Here is a 22,875-nt window from a genome sequence, read left to right as displayed (position 1 = left end):
TACTGTGTGTCAGTATAGACCTAAACATGCTGATAGATATGTTCAGGAAAGAATTTTGTTTTTTTTTCCAGTTTCATTAAACGCAACAAAAACTTAATTTAATTAAAATTAAAATCACAAGTGCCAAATAATCATCAATAGTGCACTGCAGAGCGGTCACTTATACCTATCAGTAAGGTTAATAAACAGTTTGTATCTGATCGACTCTCTCTCTCTCTCACACACACACACACACACATAAAGACACTAGCATCAAGATATGCTTGAGCTGCAGAGGATGTCTGGTTTTACAGCTGCAGGACATCAGTGAACTATGTAAATTAATTCTTGTCGATTTAATTGCTCAGTACACTTAAGGGATGTAATTTACCTGTGCCAGCAACATATTTCACCCCCTCCCTCCTTATTTGTTCAAAGTTAACTTCACTGGGTCTTATCACCAACGGTGATGAGACAGCCTACAGGGAGGAGGTCAGCGCCCTGACCCACTGGTGTCAAGACAACCATCTCACCCTCAACGTCGCAAAGACAAAGGAGCTGATAGTGGACTTCCGGAGGTGCAGAGGAGTACACACCCCCATCACCATCAACGGCGCCGCTGTGGAGAGAGTGAGCAGCTTCCGCTTCCTTGGTGTACATCTGGCTGAGGATCTTACGTGGTCAGTACACATAAACAAGACAGTGAAGAAGGCGCAGCAGCGCCTCTTCTTTCTCAGGAGACTGAAAAGATTCGGCATGAGCCCCCGCATCCTCAGGACCTTCTATCGCTGTGCCATTGAGAGCATCCTCACTGGATGCATCACCACCTGGTATGGCAACACCACCGCTTACAACCGCAAAGCTCTCCAGAGAGTAGTGCGGTGTGCTGAACGGATAATTGGAGGTGAGCTTCCCTCCCTCCAAGACATCTACAGGAAGCGGTGCCTGAGGAAAGCGGGGAGGATCATCAAGGACTCCAGTCACCCCAGCCATAAACTCTTCAGACTACTTCCATCAGGAAGGAGGTTCTGCAGCATCCGGTCCCGTACCAGCAGACTGAGAGACAGCTTTTTCCACCAGGCCATCAGACTGCTGAACACGTCATAGACACCTCACCCTCACTTACCAGAACTTCAACATTATGCACTCCAGACTGTATATAAATACCACTGTTTTGCACATACCTACCTCTGTATATTTTATATTTTATATATCTTATTTTATTGTTTACTCTATTTCATTTGTAAAACATGTATATACACACTCACACACACACACACACACACACACGTAGAAAAACATATTTAGTACACACATTCAGTAATGTATATACCTTTATATATGGTACATATATTTATTACTTTTTAGATTAACCATTTTTATATTTTGCTTGTTGCACGTTATTGTATTTTGCACAACTCTGTTGCTTGTGAAGCTTGCACACAAGAATTTCACTCGCATGTACTGTACCAGTGTACCTGCACATGTGACGTGACAATAAAGGTGATTTGATTTGATTTGATTTGATTTAAAACTTCACAGTGTTCATTATGCTGGTTCTACGGTGTGCACTGACAAAAACAACAGCGCCTTGAGCTGCACACCTTCAACAGCTCATCCACTGAACTGAGGTAAACACGGCTCTGTGTGATGGATACAGAGTCCCTGATACGCGAACACAGAAGGGAACAAAAAGAAATGCTGGCAGACGGGCAGCTGAAAAGACCCAAGTGCCAGAAATACGAATCGGATCAGGGCAGAGGCTTAAACGAATCATAAACGACAAGAGTCAGCGTAAAAGAAGCAGCTGCTACAATAATGCAGAACAAGAGGAGGAAGACACAACTGAGGGAAATAACATGTACCAGTGTGCACAAGGCCAAGCGGGGGATATGAGATAGAATCAGTTGTGCATCCATGTAATTTTACCTTTGTTCTCCAAAACATTGTATTAGAAGAGACACCAATACTGTACAACATGCCGGCTTTAAAGTAAAGAAGCAACTCCTTGGAGAGAAAAGAGAGAAACTGCTAGTATGAACATTTCAGACTTTCTTGTTCCAGTTGTCAACAGTTAATAAAATGACTCAGAAAATGTTCTCCACTTGCACGAACCTTTGACACCATTAGTTTAAAAAGCAGTTTTCAGTGCAGTGATTGTAGGTGTTCCTCTTATTCAAATCAAACTACTACGCACTGAAAAAGTACTCCTTCACCTCACTGTAGAATAGGTCATCCAGGTCATCTGTAAGCCTGTACTTACAGTTCTGCAAATGCATGTCATTTTTCCCACAGATGTACTCAGAGGAGGGTGTTATTGGCAAGGAAGCTGAGTGTCAGGAAGCCTGCGTGTCAGACAAGCTGACTGGTTCTCCAAAAGTTTAGTTCAGAAGAGAAAACATGATTTTCAAGCTTCAGCCACTAGATTGGTTGAAACGAGAGAGAAACAGTATGTTTAACCTTGTGCCTTTTCAACTGGGGATGTGTTTTCTTTCCATTTATTTGAGATCCCTGTGTCATTTCTTCATAAATTATAAATAATGACAAAACTACCCATCACCCTTAGGCAATAAACAAACATCATCAGGTTCAAAAATGGAAGGCTCAAAAAACAAAATGACCTATTGTTAAACCATAAATGACGTTATTGCATCTCTCTGATCGGAGTCCTCTAAAGAAAACAGAAAGGTGCTTTACAACCTTTTCAGTATTATTTTTAGCAACCCTGTGCTGCTTCTACCTTGAAGCCTCCCACTGTTGGAGGTGGCGTTGGTTACAAGATTTGCTGTCCTGTGTGGGAGCTTTCACTCTCTGCACTGTTGGTGCTTAAGTGCAGCAGGCACGCTGGAGATTTAGCTGTGTGGGTTTTATCTGTCACCGCGCCTTACAGGCAAGCCGGTACAGTATCAACTTTAGTTCTGTGTTTTAGACTTTGAAGAGACCTGCGTTGGCTGAGAAAAGAATTGATCTCACTGAGAGTACAATGTGATCAGAATGCATCCACCTCCACTCTGCAGGACCTTCCATGTGTCTCAGCGACTGTCGCAGAAACACCTCAGCTCATAAAGGCGGTTCAGAGTGCTGATCTGCTTACTGCGGTGTATAATGTCAGTCAGGCTCTTGTTGACTTCACAGTCCTTTCTCTAATGTAATAAAAGCCTGGAAACAAAAGAAATGAAACAGCTTTTTGCAGTTGAAAATTAACTGTGGATTCTACAAGCACCCCAAAAAGTTTCATATAAGAAAGTTTTCACAGAACTCTTTGCAGTTCTGTGCAACAGACAAAAACTAAGTACAATTACTTCAACGACTTACTACTTCAATGTGAATTAAAAGTCTAAGGAGCAGGTTGGTGGTACTAATAAACTGCACTTGATTATATGATCATCAGAAAATGTGAGCACCTCTATTAAAGCAGGTGTGTGTACACACAATGCCACAATCCTCCCAGGAGTGGAGATCCAGACCATTCACTCTAAGGTCAGACTTTGCAATGCTCAGAGAGACTAGTAAAAACCCTGAAAGCTGTATCTCAGACTCTACAGTCCTCAGTTTGCATGTTAAATGTTAATGACAGTACAATTAGAAAAAAACTGGACATGTTTGGCTTGTCTGTAAGGGAAAGCCTCTTCTTTCTTAAAAGAACATGGCAGCAAGTTTTAGGATTGTAAATTTGCCCCTGAACAAATCACAAGACTTCTGGTGCAATATCATTAGCACAGATGAGATCAGAGCGGAAATGTCTGGCAAGAATAAAAAACCACATTTGGTGAAACCCAAACACAGCATATCAGCACAAACAACTCACGCCAATGATGATGATTTGGGCTTGTTTTACAACCACAGGTGCTGAGTACCTTGCACTTCGTGGGTAAACCAAGAACTCCTCCACATACCAAAGTATTCTGATCATGAAACAGCACAATGACCCCAAACACAGCAGCAACTCTACATCAGAATTTCTGAAAAATAGAGAATAAGAGGCCTTGCAATGGCCCAGAAAAAGTCCAGACCTAAACTTGACTGAAATGCTTTGCCAGAGCTTAAGTGAGCTGTGCATAAACAAAAGGCAGCAAAGAAGAGCGAGCCAAAGTTCCTCCGCAGCGTTCTGAGAGACTCACAAAGTCAAACAGAAATCCGTTCCTTCAGGTTCTTGCTGCTAAACGTAGGTTCAACCAGCTACTGAATCATGGGGTGTACTTAGTTTTTCACAGGACCCCACAGAGTCCTGTGAAAAACTCTGAATCTTGTAAATACAGTTTGATGTTTGTTTGAGAATCTTAATGAGCAAAATCATATTAAAGATGCATTCTGATTACTGCAGTATGTAATTTATTCAAAGAAGCCCGCTTTATTGATCTATCCAGGCAGCCTGGTCTGGATAGATCAATAAGCGTAAGTCTGATGTATAGTAGTTTCTGTAGCTCAGAAAATGTTGAACTAAGGTTTTGGCAAAAGAAAGTAGTGACTGAGATCATAAATCAAGAGAAGTGCAGGGTAATTTTCTAATGGACTTCTATTCAATCACCATTTTCAAGAATGTAAATTTGAGGCACTTCTCTTTCAATCCTGGAGGCCACATCTTTCTTTTATATACAGCCTCTGGGTGTTCCTTATTTTACGACTGCAAGGCGTCTATTCTAATCTCTGAAGAGCGGCAACAATTAAGGATCCCCAAACTAAAACCACCATGGAATCAGATAAACACCAGGTGGCTTTCTCTTGTGATTACAGCTAAATAAGATAAATGTCAGCACTGATAAGACAGCACACTAGCAGTCCAATCTATGCCTTTCATTTTGCAGTACCATAAAAACCCGAATTAAATATGAATCCTTAAATTAAAAGCTGTTCCTGAGCATAATTTGTAGGATCCCAGGTTGTTCACGGGTATCCAACATGACTTACATTTTGACAAAGGGGTCAGAGTAGCCGTTGGAGTCCATGGCGGCCAGATGGGCACAGCGTATGATCCCAACCAGCAAGCAGCCCTTCTCCGTGTTATAGCACAGTGACACCAGGATGCGGCCACGCTGGGGACACAAGAAGCTACAGTGTCAGACAGAGCACCTGTTTCCACTCTGATATTTCCCTCTTCAGCGAATAACCACAGCGGGAAATCCTGCGGCCGGGTCAACAAAGTTTCTAAAAAACACTTGAAATACTTTCACCGTGTAGGATATAGCGTGTTAGCCTAGAGGTTTGGAATTAAAGCTCATAATTAAAGGTCTTATCTGGGCCGGACAAAATGACACTGCTGCCTTCTCCTTTTAATCTCCAGGTTGAACTGTAAGTCGAGTCTAATCAGAGACCAAAAGCTATTAGCCTTCGTCTCTGGAATCACAAAGAGACGTGAGATAATCACCACCAGGGGAGAAAAAAAAAAACACTGGAGTGGCAGTGGTACTGGTCTAAATTACAAACTGTAGCTTCTCTATCAAAGGTCATGCCTTAAACACATATACTGATTAAAAACACATAATTAAACTTCCTCTAAGATTGTGGAAGTAGATGACAGATTAGGATTAGGCCTGTTGGAAGGATAAATTGCATGAGACATGGGAGATTAATAGGACATTACAGTGGGTCATGTTTTAGTTAAAAAAATCTTATAAAAAACAGCGATAATGATAAAGAGGTTGATATCATTACCTCCTCTTCTGCAACTAGTGCTCCTTGCTCCTGTGTTTGATTGTTAGTTTCTTTATTCTGAAATAATAAAGACAGGAAGAGAGATCACACTGCATAGTACATTGCATTTTTCTGTAATGCTCTAACGTAACTCAGTAATCACATTGCAGTTCATAAGCACATCATTGAGATGTTATATTGCATGTAAGGAAAAAAAGTGCACTTCCTGTGGAAAAACATAGACACAGGAGTGGAAAACGTTTTTCACATGTTTAAACTGAGCGTTTTTTAAAGGTTAATGTTGAATTTCTTTTTCTAATTGCTCTGTAAACAGTCTGTAAACAGTCTGTAAACATCTGGGAACTGAGGAGACCAGCTGTTGGAGTTCTGATGGAGCAATGTCGTCCCATTCTTATCTGATACAGGATTCTCGCAGCTCGCTGTCTTCTTTCATTTCATAAACTGAAATTCATTCATGGACTGCAGCACCTGGACTCTTCAGCTATGAAGTCATGCTGTTGTAATAGATGCAGTGTGGAGTTTAGCATTGTCTTGCTGAGATATGCAAAAAGATGTCTGGGTGGGAGCATATGTCGGTCTAAGATCTGTGTATGCCTTGCAGCACTGATGCTTTACCAGATGTGCAAGTGCCATGTCCATAGACACACTATTGCAGATGGAGGCTTTTGAAATGATAACAAACTGCATGGTTCCTCTTCTCTTTAGTCTGTAACGCGTGACATTCATGTTTCCCAGAAATAAATTCAAATTTGGATTCCTCTGACAGAACAGTTTTCCCCATTTTGATGGGCTTAGCGGAGATAGCAGTGTTTCTGGATCTTGCTCACATATGTCCTCTTTTTGCATGATGGAGCTTTAACCTACATTTGTGGATAACATTAAATTTCTGGAAGTGTTGCTGAGTCCATGCAGTGATTTCCATGACAAAATCTGTTTTTAATGCAGTGTCACCTGAGAGCCCGATGATCACAGTCATCCAGTGCCGAAGCCTTCACCGTTGCTCACAGAGATTTCTCCAGATTCTTAGTCTTCTAATGAAGCTTATGCGTAAGTTCAAGACAGAAGCTCTATGGTCTCACATCTGTCTGCTTCCAGGTGTTGCCGGCTAAATCTAAGCTTCTCATCACTTCCACTTTCCCACGCTGTCAAGCTGTTTGTGACATCTAAGGTCTAGTCCAATCATCTTTCTCTGCTTTAAATCTCACTGCGCGTCTGTCATTTCCTTTGCAGACCCCTTCGTGCAACCCACATCACCTAAACCTTCTTTCTATGTGAAGACCATGCACATACACAATAAATATCACATATTTGTCCACACAAACAAACACACAGAGTAATGTACACAGACCTGTGCAATTCTCTCCAGGCCCATGTTGTAGCGTTTGCTCTCGCCTTCTTTCAGTTTCTTCAGAGCCACTCTCACCTCTCCGATGAATTCATTTCGTCCCAGTCTGTCCATGTCGCAGACGCACAGCCTTCAATGGAGAAGAGGAGGAGTTGAATTAGTGGCAAGTTTTCAATCCCTCTTGCAACTGTGCTGCTCTGCCCCAAAGTCTTGAAGCAAGCAAATAATGCACCAAATACATTCAAAGGGCATCTGCAACACGAAATCAGTCCGCTGTGTGTTTTGGTTTTTGTTCTCATTGTCTTGCGCCCATCAGACATACCACTCCCACGTAAGAGGCATAAGATGTTTTAAAAAAAGGATTTTCCACAAGAGCTAAAAGAAAAATAATTATGCGTGCTTAAATCAGTGGCATCTACGGGGATATCCTGGAATAAAATCTTTAATCTCTCACACACACACACATTGTTTCACTGTAGAAATCATGGCTTTGTTTCTGCGTCCAGGATAAATCAATGTACAGCTGTCTTTTTTCTATAGTTTATTTCTCTTTAGATGCACTCGGAATTTAAAGCGAGACAACTAAATCAATAACTTTGTCTCTACTGCTACAAAACTGGTTCTGTAAAATGATTTCTTCCACCCAGAGCACTTATTCAAACTGATGGTTATGTTTGATAGAAAGCGAGTTTTTCATCAGCTACAGTTAAGTCTTCACAGCCCATCGCCCGCCACAATACTCTCTCTCTCTGCTCCGATATTCCCAGAGGGACTGTAGCTGCTTCATTTCTTTCTTCACTGTCTCATTCTAAACCTCTCTCGCTCTCTCTCTCGCTCTCACACACACACACATTCTTCACACACACCTTCCCCCTCTTCCTGTTCTCTCCCTGTCCCGCTGACATTTGGACTTTTGACATGCTGGTTCCAGTCTTTTAGTCATAACGGATGAGTATCTCTAGCAGAAGCTTCAGAACAGCTCTGACTCACGACCACGGCTGTCAGATGATTTATGTCCCTTTGCTCTGTCATACATGTAGGGTGTCTGTAATGAGACAAAGGTTGGCGGGCAATGTGACACCATTTCTGCTCAAAGCTTGGCTTCTTCTGTGATGATTTTTCTTTCAATTCCCAAGTTTTGGAGTTCCTATAAAACCAAACAGATGCTGGTGGAATCTGTTCAACCTCTCGTGCCAAGTTTGGTTCGGTATTATTGATAAAATCCACCTCATGAGAGTAAAATTAGGGTTTCCCTTCATAGTGTTAAAAACAACTACGAAACTGGCACTAAAATGGCTTTATACTATGCTGTGAAAAAGTCTAGAAGCACCATTCATTTTTTATACTTTGGTAAGAAAAGGGGAAATAGGTGCTGTGATTTATTGAAACGTGCAAACATTCATGGAAATACAGTATATAAGGCAAAAAAGAGATTACACAATACTTGAAAATCTATTTTTGGTATAACAACCTTTATTCAACACGGCCTGAACTCTCTCAGACAAGCTTTTGTGTAAGTTGGTTAAGTAGTTTTCAGAAACCGTTCTCCGGGTCAACATTTTAAGAGTTTCCTATGATACTGTTCTCTGTCCAGACGATCCCACAATGCATCAATAATGTTGAGGTCTGAGCTCTGGGGAGGCCAATCCATGACTGGTAGAGTTCTATTGTGATTTTTTCTATCCAGGTATTATGCAGCGGCAGTATGCGGGATCACTTTCATACTGAAAAACAAAGCTGTTGGTGATCCAGATGGTATTGAATAGTGGCTCAAAATCAAACTGCATTTTTCTACATTCATAGATCCATCAGTTTAGACAAGATCCCCAACACCACTGGCTGAAATGTGGCTCCGCTGTGTTTCACAGATGGCTGTACGCACTCACCCTTCTCCTGATATTGAAGATAATTTGAACTAAAATTTTTAAATTGGGATTCATCACTCCATCTGACCTATTACCACTCATTTTCAGTCCAGTTCTTGTGTAATTTGGCAAACCTCAGCCTTTTCATTCTGTTTCCCTTCATTAAGAATGGCTTCTTGACAGCCACCCTTCCACTGACATAATTTCTAATGAGGCTTCAGCAAACTGAAAGGCCAGATGTATCTCTCAGATCCTGTCTTAGGTCTTTGCTGCAGGTTTTCCAATTTCTTAAGGATGTGACTTTCAGATAGTGTTCATCTGCTGTGGTTTTTATGGCTGCCACTTCTTCTTTTGTCTTTCATTTTCTACAGATTTTCTGATGACACACTGCACACAGTGCTGAGATATGCCAGGTTTTCAGCTAATATCTCTTTGGAAATCACAGTATTGCTACATAAATACTATTTTATGCCCGTCGAACTGTGTAATCGTTCACATTTCTTGTAATTCTACAAATTACTGATGTGTTTTTGTGACATCTAGCTAGTGTATTTAAAGATACGAGATCGAGTTAGGTGACTTTTAATGCTTGAAGGATTCATAGGTCAGTATTAAGTGGCATAAAAAACACAGTTTTCTTATCAGGGTTGTCAGGTCTCTGTGTGATAAAAAACAGCCGATTAAAATGAACCCAAAAACCAGTCCAGATCGTATTTGAGGCAGGCAAACTCTAAAATGACAAATTTGATCTCATAATGAAGTCACAAAAGCAAGAGTTATTACAGCTCTCTTCTATTACAGACATTACTCTGTACCAATATTTAGTTTTAAACAGCAATTGAAGCAAAGCATTCACGAGGCGTTGTCTGTGTAAACTTTCATGGTTGTTGACAGTTCAGTTTAAAGCCAAATTATATAGCTGAGTCGACTCCAACAACAATATCATCACCACCCAACATCTAACAACCAGCCAACATATATATTTTTTTACTCCTTGATCATATTTGTACCCGACTGAATCTCATCTAAGCCACCCGTTAGGCAATCTCAGCCTCCATCTAACACCAAATCAAGCCACAGATTTATTCCTATCTGCCCACAACCGAGGACAGTGGAAGTCTATTATGAGGCGCGGCAGAGGCATGGAGAGAGGAAAGAAAGTGAAAGGAGACAGACTCGAGCTGGCACTGAAATCATGTTTGTACTCCTTTAACACGCACACACACAAACACACCGCATCTCTTGATACCCGGCTCTCATCACACCTCCACATGATCAATTTCTCTGCTGAAAATTCAGAGCCTGACAAACGTTTCAGTTGTAAATGTCAGAAGGACTTTTGAAAGATTGTCCCCAAGGTATGCATTCATGTTTGACTCATCGCATTTTTTTTTTGTGCATTAAAATGCACACAAGAGTGGTGTCATTGAAATAAGGAGCTGGATCGTGGTATCACATTATCACTCTCACTGCTTTCTAAATTATTAAAAATACCGCCTAAAGGCAGATTCACACTGCGGCAACTGATGGAGAAATTTTGGGCCTAATCCCACAATCACGTGGCCCCGCAGAGATAAAACAGGCTGAGTCTGTCTCGTACTGAGAATTCAAAAGGAAGCAGATATATCTATAGCGAAGTATCAGCGCTGAAGCTGTGCAAAAATGATCTCAAATGTCTTACCCTTCCTGGCAATTTTTGCGAGTCATAACCTGAATAAATAAGTCGCAAGGTTGGAGGTTTTTCCAGTCTGTTTTACTGCAGTGGACTTTTCACTCAAGACAAAAGCACCTTGGGCAGCCAGCCGCACCAATTAAAGGATTAGCTGGTATGAGGCCAACCGTAAAGTCTGGATTGAGTACGTTAGTTATTAGTTTACTCAGCTAGTTCATTGTTAATAACAGAATGGACCTCCAGCAGCCCTTAGAGATACAGTCTGCACACTGAAGCATTGAGGCGTTGCATAAAGGATGTAAAGAAAAAAACAATAATGCTGATACAACTTTGAGGGGTTTTTATGTCTACCAGCTATTTCAGAACTGTCTTTAATTTAGCCGTTCCCTTTTTGTATTTTGCCTTAGCATAATGGTTTTATATAATCACACTTAGCGCAAATTATTGAATGAAAGATGAAAAAAAGAAATAAATGCATAAACCCACTCACTGAAGAACTCTTTTTTATGTCCTGTTCTACAAAGAGCAGCGCAGGAGGATGGACTCTCACTCCCACTTTATCACCATCAGAAGACGCGGTGCTTAAAATTTCCATGAAATCAAAGCCCATATTTGGTACGTGTTCTGCAGTGGCCATGTAATGCATTCACATCCACTAACTATGGCTTTATGTAGTAGCTTTTAGTGGTTAAGCTATCCATTCCTGCACTAGATTCTGACTAAGAGGGATTCATGGCAAATTTCCTTTTGCAACAGAGTCAGATTAAAAAATGTCAAAGCAGCAAAAAGCAATCATGGAAACCCTGATGAATTTGTCACAGAGGTTATCCCATTGGTATTTTATAGCTAATCATTTCCAACCCCATAAATGCATGGGTATTATACACATATATACCATAGGTCTCGAGAGGCCTGGCATTAATATGTGTGAGAATTCATGAATATTTCATGCTGATTATGTCGTAATTTGTTCACAATCCGCTGTAACTTCTGCCAGAGCAACACGCGGCAATTACTCAATAATTTTACATCCTCATGATTATTGCAATGTGGTTGTTTTTGCACAAAGTGCACACCACCTCACTGCTTTTGAGGCAGTGTGATGATGGGCAAATGTGCCATCCTCAGTTATTTTCGACTGTTTCTGGGCAAGAAAAGACGGCGAGGAGTAATTAAATGTAAAAAGAAAAAAACCCAACCAAACAAACAAACACAAACAGGTTTTGCATCTGTTTCACTGACACATTCACCTAACAAGCAAAAATCCCAGGCTATATCCTGGGAGGAGACACAAATCCCTTTGGGGTTGCATCAGGAAGGGCATCCGGCATAAAAATCTCAACATGCAGAACTGCCTGCTGTGGAGCCCTGCGTGAATATGACAGCAGCCAAAAGTACTTATTTATCTATTTATTTGTTTTTATGAGCACCTGGTGGTAAATAACATGCTGCCACTGCCAAAAGGTGGCAGTAATGCACACCTACGAGCTGTCTGGCAATCACTATCAACAAAAAGTAAAAGTAAAATATGTGTGAAGTGGCGAGAGACTACAGCCATCAAACAGAAAAAGGCTCGTTGTTCAGAGTGAACATCAAGTTTGATTTTTTTCAATCACTGCTGAAGACTAGAGCATTAACTTTGGGAAATCCTGATACCCCCTTTTTCCTTTTCTCCAGCTGTGACCACAGCATCTGTGAGCCAGCATCCTCCAAGAGTGTGAGCCTTTCGGGGATTTTGGCTTCCTAAGTAGATATTTGGCATGGAAAACTACAGAATCAAGTAACTAAATGTCACTGCTTCATCTGTCCCGAGTGCCAGAATGCTGATGCAACCCAGTTTGACAGCTACACAATCCAGAGCTCCTTCTGTCTGATACAAACTCCAAACGTCTTTTGCTCCAGATCTGCTTATTCATGAAAGCTCCTCATCAGGTACATCACCTGAAGCACTGTCATCAACACAATACCTCCAATTTCAGAGCAAATGCAGCTATCAGCTAAACCTCCTTCAGAGCCATTGTGCTCCTGTGACATCACTGTGCCTCGGCTCACTCAGCGTAACAGTGAAACACTTTTTTGTGAGGATAAATGTGGAGGAAAAAGACGGCACCTCCTCTTACTTCAGCACTAACAAAACAGAAACAAATTACTCTGTCACTGCAAGCTAGAAACAAAAAACACCTGAATTTAACTAAACAAATAAGTACGAGCTTCCCATTAGATCGGCGGTCTACAAAAACTGAGGTGATCAGGTTCTTTCATTAATGGATTTTTTTTCTTCGCTCACAGCACGGGTATATTTCAGTATGACAATGCCACTTTTCATCCTTTTTCACACATGATTTGGCCCCCACAGAGCCCACACCTTAACCCCTGTGAGAATCTTAGGGATATGCTTTAGGAGAAGACCTTACGCAGCAGCTCTGGATGGAAATAAATGTTGTGACATTGCATAAGCTTATGGAAATGATGCCACAGTGGATGCTCGCTGTCATCAAATATGAAGGCGGTCCAATGAAATATTAGGGTGTGTGACTTTTGTTGGCCAGCCAGTGTGAATCAGATCTCTCTATAGCTGCTAGACACGAGAGCACAATGGCAAACAGCTGCTTAAGGAGTGGTTCACAACAACTGTTACATAACAATCATGGGCTACACCATGTTAAGACACTTAAATATAAGGGATTATAGCCTTATAACAATCTACTGAATCAATATGAAGACTAGTCTGTGAGAAACAAACATTCCAAACAACACAACTTTGTATCACATATCAGTTTGTAACACAGCTGTGCGACTTCACTCGAGTGGTTCGCTCTCACCACCCTCACGGCGCCTCCTTTTGGCTGCAGCTGTTTTCAAAGAGTAACTCACTGGACATTACCCGCTCGGCACCAAAACTGCAGACAAACTCAGTTACTGCAGGTTTAGGACTGCTTGGACGTAATCCTTGCGCTTACATAAAAACACATTACTTAAACACAGGACCTATTGGATGCGACAGGACGGCCCAGTTTGACAGTGCACTTTGCACTCTCCAGGCCTTGGGGCGAGTCTACGAGAATGCCGAGTCTGGGCAGAGTCCCTCCCTCTCAGCAGTGCACAGAGCACAGGGATCAAATACTACAGCATCCCCAGCAGAGCAGATGCAGCAGGGCACAACCCCAACGAGTAAACATCTCTCTGGGGATCCCTATCTGCTTTCCCATTCTCTGACTTCTTGCCCCTTTCTAGGGAGTAATGAGAACAAAGTCTGTTTATTGTCTGAGGTATTGTGCTGGTGCCTGAACTCATCCAGAGAGACTCTGAGCCAATTTTAAGCCTCCCCTTCTCCTCCGTTCTCCTTACTTTCAAACAGTGTCTCATTCACTTCGGCTCATTCGCTTTCTCATATATATTACTGTCCTCGTTCTTTCGGTTTTTTGGCCACCCCTTTTGAGTAAACTCCTCCCAGCGCTCTCCTCGTTTTTTTCTTTTCATTCATCACTTCATCCATCTTACACTCCACTCCAGCTACTCTCTCTCACTGCCAGTTGACCTCTTGGATTCTCTCCGTCCCTCTTTTCTCTCGTCTTTGTCGGTCTTGGCCTCCCTAGTTTCCTCTTCCGCGCACCCTCATCTGTCACTCGACATCATTTGCGCTTTCCCTCCTGCTCTTTTTGTTGATCTTGGCAGCCACTTCTCCCTCTCTCCCTCTCTCTCTCTCTCTCTCTCTCTCTCTCTCTCATCATCATCATCATCATCTCTTGCTTGGCACTGGTCACACTCCACCTCCTCCTCTTTCTCATTTTGGCAACCCAGAGCCCCCCTGCTGGTCTGTGGCTGTGGGCTATGTCCTTGAACAAAGGTCAGGTGGGTTTCCTCTAGTTTGAGGGGTCTCTCCTCAAGCTGTTGTTTGCATGTCATGCGCGGGTTTTTTGTGGCTTTTTTGGGTCGGGAGAGTAAATGTTTTTGTCTCAAACGTGCACGCTCAAGGACATTTGTTGTTTGAGTGTATGTGTGTGTGTATTCTGACTACATGCAGAGGAAGGGCCATGCATGATGTTTCCTGCCGGTGATTGCCCTTGACATGGACACAAGAGGATAAGCAACACACCTGACTGCCAGCCTTTGTGTGTGCGGTGTAGATGGGACTCATGTACGTGTGTGTGTGTGTGAGTAAATGCACTTCTCCGTGTGTGCATGCGCGAATGCGTGCATAGCTTCTCCGCTGCATTTCCACAGGATAAACAATGCTATCCAAACCTATTATGAATCCTCTGACTAAACTGACACTGATTACACGTTCACAAACAAAACACACACAAAACTCTGTCTCTGAATCAGCGCACAGACGGACACGCGTGCGTCAGAGTTTTTGGGCCAAGATGGCTACGTTTGACCTCAATCACTCCGCATGCAGGACGATGTGGGAGGAAGGAGGGTGGAGCCTCCTGGCAAAGCCAACACCTGGGCAGTTACTGCAGTAATAGCAAGTGGAACATTTGGCTGGTGTCGCTGGGCTGGAATAATGAATTACAGTACCTGGAAAAGCCCACTGGGAAGCAGACTGGCTGTTGGCAAGTCACTGGAGGGTTTCAAGTATGGGTCTTCATCATTCGCATAATAAATTTTGGCTCTCAGGGAGGGCGGGGGTGTAACAGCAGGACTGAAATCCAAAGCTGAGTGCCTACCTGAGCGTTTTGGTGGTCATGTCTGCTGCAGTGATGCCGTGATACACCAGCGTTTCGTTCCACACTGGATTCAGTGTGTTTTTCAGGGTTTTTGTGCGTAGTTTGTTTGCCTGCAGAGGAAAAGCGAGACAGATGAAAAGAAAGTCACAAAAAGGCGAAGATCTAAAGCACAAACAGAAGAGTCAGGAATGTTCAAAGGGCAGGAGAGCAAATTCATTAGCTCAGATTCACAAAATGCAAGAAAAAAATAGGAGAGACAATAGATCAAGAAAAAAGAAAGCGAAAGAGTGGGGACGCATCATTTTTCACTGTCCCTTTGGACATCACAGACATCTGCTGCCTGGGCTATAAAAAAAAAAAAGAAAAAGAGGTGAAAGCACGCACGGCTACCCTCACCTCACCTGTCCGTCTGCCTCCTTCTCAACATGATTAGAGAGTGCATTAGCACCAGCCAGACCTCCAAAACAAACACTGCGTCTCAAACGCAACACGACACAGCAGCCAATTAAACCGTGCAACACAATCATCATGAAAAATTAAACCTTTCCAAAAGAGGAAATGCTCCCGAGCTCCTAATGGCTTCAGCAACCATAAATAAAGTTTGCAGCTACGTGCTGCCTTGCTTGTCTTCAGGGAGTTCTAATCTTGTTTGATTTTTATCTCAGGTTTAATCAGGATGCTTATACACTTGTATATATATGCATATATGCTGTATTTGGATTGCATCCCATAAAATGCCTTCAATTTCTACAAACAAGTAAGACCATGATGAGGCACTGGCAGAATGAACTGGCGGGTTAGTAAAGTTACTCTTTGCAGATGTGTGTTTTTTTGTATTTTCTCTTTCTGTTGAAAAAATACATTAATAAACAACAGTTACTTTGCATATTTTAATTTGGCTGCAAGTCTTTTGCTTAATGGAGTATTTTTGTGCTGTTGCTCTTCTTTCACAACTGCAGGCTATGCAAAATTATACTGTATGTATATTACAAATACACATTTCCCTCTTAATACCCTCCTGCTCGTGTCTGAGGCGTGTGTGAAGTGAGATGCCTTAACTCTCGGCCTCTCTGCCACTGTCAGCTTCTTGCTATAATGCCTCAGGGCCAGAGGCTGAATGCTCCATGCCATCTTCTTTCTCTTTGTCTGTTTTTGTCCCCTCGTCCTATTGTTCTGCCTGAGCAGCAATTCCCTCTTCTCCCCTCTTGCCTCATCTCTGTCTCCTCCTCTATTCTCCGTATCCTGCTGGAAACATCTGGCTTATCGACAGCACTCGGCTCTTCAGAACTTGGTCGATCGAAGAAAACAAGTGTCTTCGATTCGTGTCATTTGTTTGATTCATTAATGTGCGGGACGAGCCACGCTTAAGCAGCGTCACGACTTGCAGCGCTGTTTCACCGTCTGCCGTGTGCGTGCCGGCACAACTCAGCAGAACAGTTCTTTTTCTAATATTCATCACTTGTTTGTGCCCGGATCAGGTTTGGTTTCTGCTCCATCTTCAAACATTAAAAAACCCTAAAACACCCCACCACTTGCGTCTCTGTCACTCCCATCCTCTGTTTTCCCTCTATACCGCTGCCTTTTTTGTTTTGCTTTGTTTTTAAATGTTTTATCAGTAGCACTCCATCTGTCCACCACACCACTGCTCCCATCTGTCTGCATAGATCATTTTACTTACTTCATACTCCCTCTTCCTCAGTCCCTACTTCCCAAAGCTCTGAATGAATATTCTTTTCATGTCGGTTAGTAATGGAGATATGAAGATAACGGTGACCATCACAGACGTGCACTAAGAACTACAACTGTGTGTGTGTGTGTGTGTGTGTGTGTGTGTGTGTGTGTGTGTGTGTGTGTGTGTGTGTGTGTGTGTAAGAGAGGGAAAGTGGGAGCGTCTCTGTGTGGTTATGACTAAATCCTTAGCATGTGTCAGCACATGCACAAGGTCACGGTGAGCATGTGTTGTTGTTGTGCACTCGACAGCGAGGGAAGGCACGCTTAGCTGTCTGCTGGTTAAAGAGTGTGTGTCGGTGGGTGTGAGACAGTAGGAAAGGAAGCAAGGAAACGTGCCGGGGCAGAGGAGAGATACCCCCACCCCCCATCTGATGGGTATTTAGCAAACAGTCATTCATGGATACTACTCATTGACGCCGTCTCTGCGTCCCTCCACCACCGCCTATACCCCCCATCAACAATTGCCTGTTGACGTGAGCCGTGTAACAATCCTCCCTGTTTCCATGACAACCACCTGCTGCTGTCCTCCCCTCATCTGTCTTTCCCTCTCTCCCCCCTGCCCTCCCTGCCTCCACTCCCCCCTTTCTTCCTCTCCTCTCAGTTGTCTCCCTCTCTGCACACTGTTGGTATTTCAAGGTCAAAGAGGGTCACAGGCAGATAGTGAGATAGAGACAGAGATAGGGCTGGCGAAGTGGGGAGGTGAGAATTACAACAATGGGACAGAAGACAGACAGAGGAAGGCTGGAGGACAAAAATCCCCCAGACGTCGTTATGGTCGGCACCTTAAGACTTCAGACGTTTGCCTTGTTCGGGCTGTGCCGCCTTCATCGTCTCCACCCGCAGCACTTTCATAACCTCATTTGGAGTCAACTTTGAGCCAAAATGGCCGACAACAGGTTGTATTATGGGGTTGCTGCTGTTGTGGCAAGCTTTATCTTCCCTGCTGCTTGAGCTGAAAACAAGACAAGAGAAGTCCAGTGGACCAGAACGTGTTTGCGCTCGATAAAGAGGAGCACCGGACGAGCCACATTAAGCAGTAACCAACTGAAACGCTCCCTGCTCATTGGATTGAAGCGACACACACACACAACAAATTAGTTTGCTCCCATGTTACATTTTTGTTTTTCAGGCTTTCGACCTCTTCATGATGTTTCATAAAGAAGAATCCACAAGGGAGGTTTTCACAAAGAACTGCGTCTGGTTTTTTTTGGTTCCCTCAGTAAATGATCTACTTCTACCACCAGTTACTGTGTGACATACAAGCTCAACGACAGTTAGTAACTGGGACATCCCAGCGTTGGTGGCATGTTACGATAATTGCTGTTGAGGTAAGGGTGAAGCAGTGACCTTGCTAGCCCCAGGGAGAAGATGCAGCTTGACGTATGGATCAGCCAGCCCATTGGAGTCCATGGCTTTCAGTCCCTGTGGACACAAACAGACACACAAACACACAAGTACTATAGTGTCAAAGGTGACGTCATGGTGCCCTCCAACTATTCACACGCAACTGTCAGGGTCAGAAAAAGACAGCACGTACGACGGACCTGTTCGACAGCAGTCACATCTCAATAGTTCTTCTGGCGGTTTTCTCTCTCTAGGCTAGTGTTTTCTACCTCCTTTGTGATGTCCTCAAGGGAACTGTTCAGTGAGATTTGCATAATTGACATCATGGGAGTGCGTGCAGCATGCAACGGACGGCTCGTGTCCTTGCACGATGACCAAAATGTGTCTGCGAGAGCAACCTAGCAACATTATCCAGCATTACGTCGCGCCGTGAGATGATTTAGTCTTGAACTGACAAGCTGCCGAGGCTATGTGGCAAATTTGTTTCCCTACAAAGGTTGAGAGACAGGAGTCTGACGTCTTCTGCAAACGTAAAAGCATTACAGGAGAATTCTTTTCACTGGGCCTTCAAGGAGGATTACGCAACGGCACACATGCAGACAGACAGCCCGGTTATAAAGAAGATTTTACAATTGCGCGTACCTTTGCCTTGTGAATAGTACAATGCAGACAGTTGTTTTCTTGATCAAAGAGCAGGCTGAACTCCAGCGTTCCCAGGTAGGCTATAAAAAAAGAAGAAAAACAACCACACAAAAAACACAGCAATTACTGTCAGTAAAAAGCAGAGACACGTTCAGTCTAACACACACTCAAAAGCTCTGAGTCATATTTGTAGCAGATGGGCTCTTCAAAATACGATGCTGCCTAATATGAATTGATCTGTCTTGTTTGATTACTGTTTGGGAAAGAACAGAAACCAGAGCCCTGCTATTGCAGCGCGGTGTAATAAATCATTAGAGCCGCTGTGTCACATAAAGTGGGAGTGACAAACACACAAACACAAAATGCTTCACTCCACAATTACTCTGCAAGCATATGCTGTGCTTCTGAGAGGGGAAGGGGGAAAAAAGCAGAAGCTCAAATCAAGTAAAACAAGATAATGTTCCACTCTAAACTGCATAAAACAGCGTTGGTTTTTTATGCTGCGGTGCTTAGTCATTTTCGCATGAATGAAAACGCCCGACTTTGAACTTCGAGCACAACTTTCCCCACCGCAAAACTCACTGTCATCATCATCAGAGTCGATCAGCTCCTCCCTGTCTCCCTCATTCTCCCCTCTTCTCTCGCCATCCTTGTACCCTCCGCCCGTCTCCCCATTGAAAGTCTCCTCTTTCAGGATCTTCTTCTCCCTGGGAGGTGGCGGCGTGCAGGGGTAGTCGTGGAAACGCGGGAAGAAGTCTGAGATCTGTGGGATGGGGAGGATGGGCCCTGGGCACACGTTAATGGCAAAGTGCTCCTGCATAGAGATTTTGACCGGCGAGGGCGGGGGCGGGGCGATAGAGTGGGGCGTCGCCGAGGGGGAGGAGGCGGACGAAGAAGGGGTGGAGGCGGAGGAAGGGGGGATGGCCAGGTGGGAGGTCGAGGGTGGCGGTGGGGGCTTGGAGACGCTCATGTGGACTGTCAGACGGGACTGTGGAATAAAAATGGAGAAGCGAAGCGGAGAAGGACAAAAAGAAGGTGAGAAAGACAAAGATAATTACAGGAAAAGACCGTCAGCCTCCTCTGACTCTGTTACACTCCACTTTGCAGGGGGTCAGTGGTTTTCAAAGAGCGCACTGGTCTTGCATTCACATGGAAGGATGGGTGAACCCATCACCTTCAAGCAAAGGTATGAGTCCCCCTGAGATGCATTCAGGGTGCACTGAGATGCAAGAACTCTCAGATCTCTGAGATCACTCAGACCACATTCTGAGGTGGTCTGGGCTGTTTCTGTTAGCAGTATGTAAGGAGAAAGTTTGCCTTCAGGGCTTTCTGCCAGAAATGCTTTGTCTCTGAAAGCTTTTTTAAAAATTTTTTTTAATATATCTTTCATTATTTTCACTTCTTCGGTTCAGTTATATATAGCAAAAATAGAGCCTGAGGTTTAAACCCACCTTTATTTAAATGTTTACCATGTCTTCCAATCGCTGTGTGGCAGAAAGCCACTGCAGACAAACTTTTCCCATGAGAAATGCGCCCTGCACCAGAGTGAAGGACCACTTACTCATCCAACACCCTCCACATAAGTGGATCCAACTAGTATTTGTTTGACTTCTTCTTTTATTTTCTGGCAGACTATGCACAGGGAGCGCGTTGCTGCCTCCCACCGGTTAAAATCGACACTATATTTCCATGCGTTTATTTGCATATGGAGCAGGGAGGTGAAAATCCAATCACGGGTGGTCATGACACACATCTGCAACATCCTGTGAAAAACTGAAATTTGTTCCTGTTTTAATCCACCGATGTAATCCTGACCTGTCAAAAGCCAAAATAGAATTTGCCAGAACCTTTGGCACTTCAAGCATGACTCACACATTGTGTCAGCACCGAGTCTGTGCTCTGAATGAATATTCAAATGCTATGCTGTAAAGTATGAACAAGTGATGTCACTTGTGTATCGGTTCTCAAATCCATCCCTTATCGCCCTCTTTTCCCTCTTCTCTCTCTCATCTGCAACTCCCATGAGCAATATTTACATAATACTACTTGGAGCCTTTCTCAGTCCTTAGCATATTTGTACCTAAATGAAGCATAATGACTGTTTCTAGACTTCATCATCATTAAGCCAAATGCTCTAATTTCCTATTTTCCTGGCAGTAATTAAGAAATACTGAAGATGTGCTATCTCATGTACTCCCACGGTGCTCTTGAGTCTTTAATATTTCAAGATCCTGTTTGATTTTATTAGTCACAGTAAAAATAAGAAAAACAAAAAAACAACAACAACAAAAAAAGAAAAACCAACTTCAGACTGTTTACTGTCGCTGTCCCAGATTAAAATGCTAAATATAAAAATAACTTCATTAAAGAAAAAACTGGCTTAGTGTGTGCCAAAAATATACAGATGCACTTCATGAACGAGCATGACGAAGTCACTGTCGACAGCGTTGCCACATCACAACAGCAGGTCATGTGAGGATGCACGCCATTCGTCATCCTTCCTATATGTTTCACATGTCCATCATGTCACAGCTTGTTAGATTCAGCTGGTGGCATCTGCTCCTTAATATCAGAGCAGTTTGTATTTCACACACACATCTTTTCAAATAAATGGTTTTGCTCTTTAGTGTTTGACTGATTCAATCTGATTCGATTGTTGAAGGCACAAATGTTTCCTTAACTTGAAAAGTTGCGTGTGAAAGTGCTGAAGCAGTTTTCATTGTGGATGACTTTCCTGTTAATTAAAAGTGCAAAGAAAAAAAACCTAACACATGTTCCAAGAGCATCTTTCTCTCATCTGTCAGATAAGAGAAAGATGCAATGATATATCGGTCGAATGGTGTTGCAAACAAGTCAGCGTTCGCTGACGGCAGCGATCGATATATATTTGTTGTGTCACATCAGTTTTGCACTGGCTAAATGTTCAAACGTAGTGTGATGAAGACCTGAAAGATTTGTTTTTTTCTTGGGACAGAGGGGGGGGATTCATTAGGAAAAAAAACAAATAGACTGAAAATATTATCTTACCAGCTTTTGGCCAAATTGTTATCAGAGCTGCACTAAAAAAAATAGTTGTTCACCCTCAGTAAATGTGAAGCAATGAGTCTGAGTAAAATGCAACTGAAATAAATAAAATCAAAGGTTTATTCATGCAAATAATGAATTATTAAGGAAAATGTAATTGGTATAAACTGAGAGTGTACTCAAGCAACATTCACTTGACCAGATTCCATTAAATGTAAAGTTTTGTGAGAAAATTACATGAAAAATTTACATGTAATTAAAATAGTTAAAGTCAGCATTTCAGGCTTTTTTCTTTTTTTGACTATGGGCTGACCAAGGGTCTACAACTCAAAGATAGTTCACAAAAAACAGAGAAAATCATGGAAAAATTTGGAATCGTTGACATTTTTGCATAACAAATGACTTAATCAGTCTTGAAAATTGTTATTGATTATTCTCCTGTCAATTTGCACATGGAATAACTGATTGATTGTTTCACCTCTTTTGAAATGAGCTCGAGCTTTAATGAGACTTTGCAGGAATGTCGTTCGATGTCATCGTTTTTCACAGTGAGCTTAATTTATCCATCTACGTGAGTCAGAACCCGAGCAAAAATCAGCAACAGGGGGAAAAAAAAACCAGACTAACAATGCCTTGTTGTCATCAGCATTGTTGTAGCTCATCTCCAGTCTACGGTGAAGCACGCTGACCACTCCACGCACAAACATTCACGTGCATGTGAGGCTGAATTTTAACGCACCTCTGTGTCAACACCTTAACTCGGTTTTGAACTTGCATCTCTAAGAGCATCCCGCATTCCTGACCATACTTCATTACACACATTTATTCAGACCCTCAACACACATAGAGACCCCAAACCGCCTGTCCCCATCCTCAACAACTACACTCATTCAGTCACTCACGCCGCTCTTACGTAACAGCACCTAAATTCACTGCTTGGGAACTCGC

The 22,875-nt window shown here is 42.8% G+C and overlaps 1 protein-coding gene across 2 annotated transcripts in view; it reads right to left on the bottom strand.

The window, feature by feature from the left end:
* doc2g (double C2-like domains, gamma) overlaps positions 1 to 22,875 on the bottom strand; it is a 55,581-nt gene that overhangs the window by 15,109 nt on the left and 17,597 nt on the right. For both annotated transcript variants that reach the window (XM_019359911.2, XM_003454213.5), the window contains 7 exons: positions 19,486 to 19,891; positions 18,904 to 18,983; positions 18,265 to 18,339; positions 15,187 to 15,296; positions 6,980 to 7,106; positions 5,632 to 5,688; positions 4,888 to 5,012 (listed from right to left, as the gene is read on the bottom strand). In XM_019359911.2, the coding sequence (XP_019215456.1) occupies positions 4,888 to 5,012; positions 5,632 to 5,688; positions 6,980 to 7,106; positions 15,187 to 15,296; positions 18,265 to 18,339; positions 18,904 to 18,983; positions 19,486 to 19,873 (962 nt within the window). In that variant the 5' untranslated portion in view covers positions 19,874 to 19,891. The remainder of the gene's footprint in view (positions 1 to 4,887; positions 5,013 to 5,631; positions 5,689 to 6,979; positions 7,107 to 15,186; positions 15,297 to 18,264; positions 18,340 to 18,903; positions 18,984 to 19,485; positions 19,892 to 22,875) is intronic.

This window comes from Oreochromis niloticus, linkage group LG6, assembly GCF_001858045.2.
Source record: "Oreochromis niloticus isolate F11D_XX linkage group LG6, O_niloticus_UMD_NMBU, whole genome shotgun sequence".
Lineage (NCBI taxonomy): Eukaryota > Metazoa > Chordata > Actinopteri > Cichliformes > Cichlidae > Oreochromis > Oreochromis niloticus.
The sequence above is the reverse complement of the archived record's forward strand: the minus strand, read 5'-3'. Positions and strand labels throughout refer to the sequence as shown.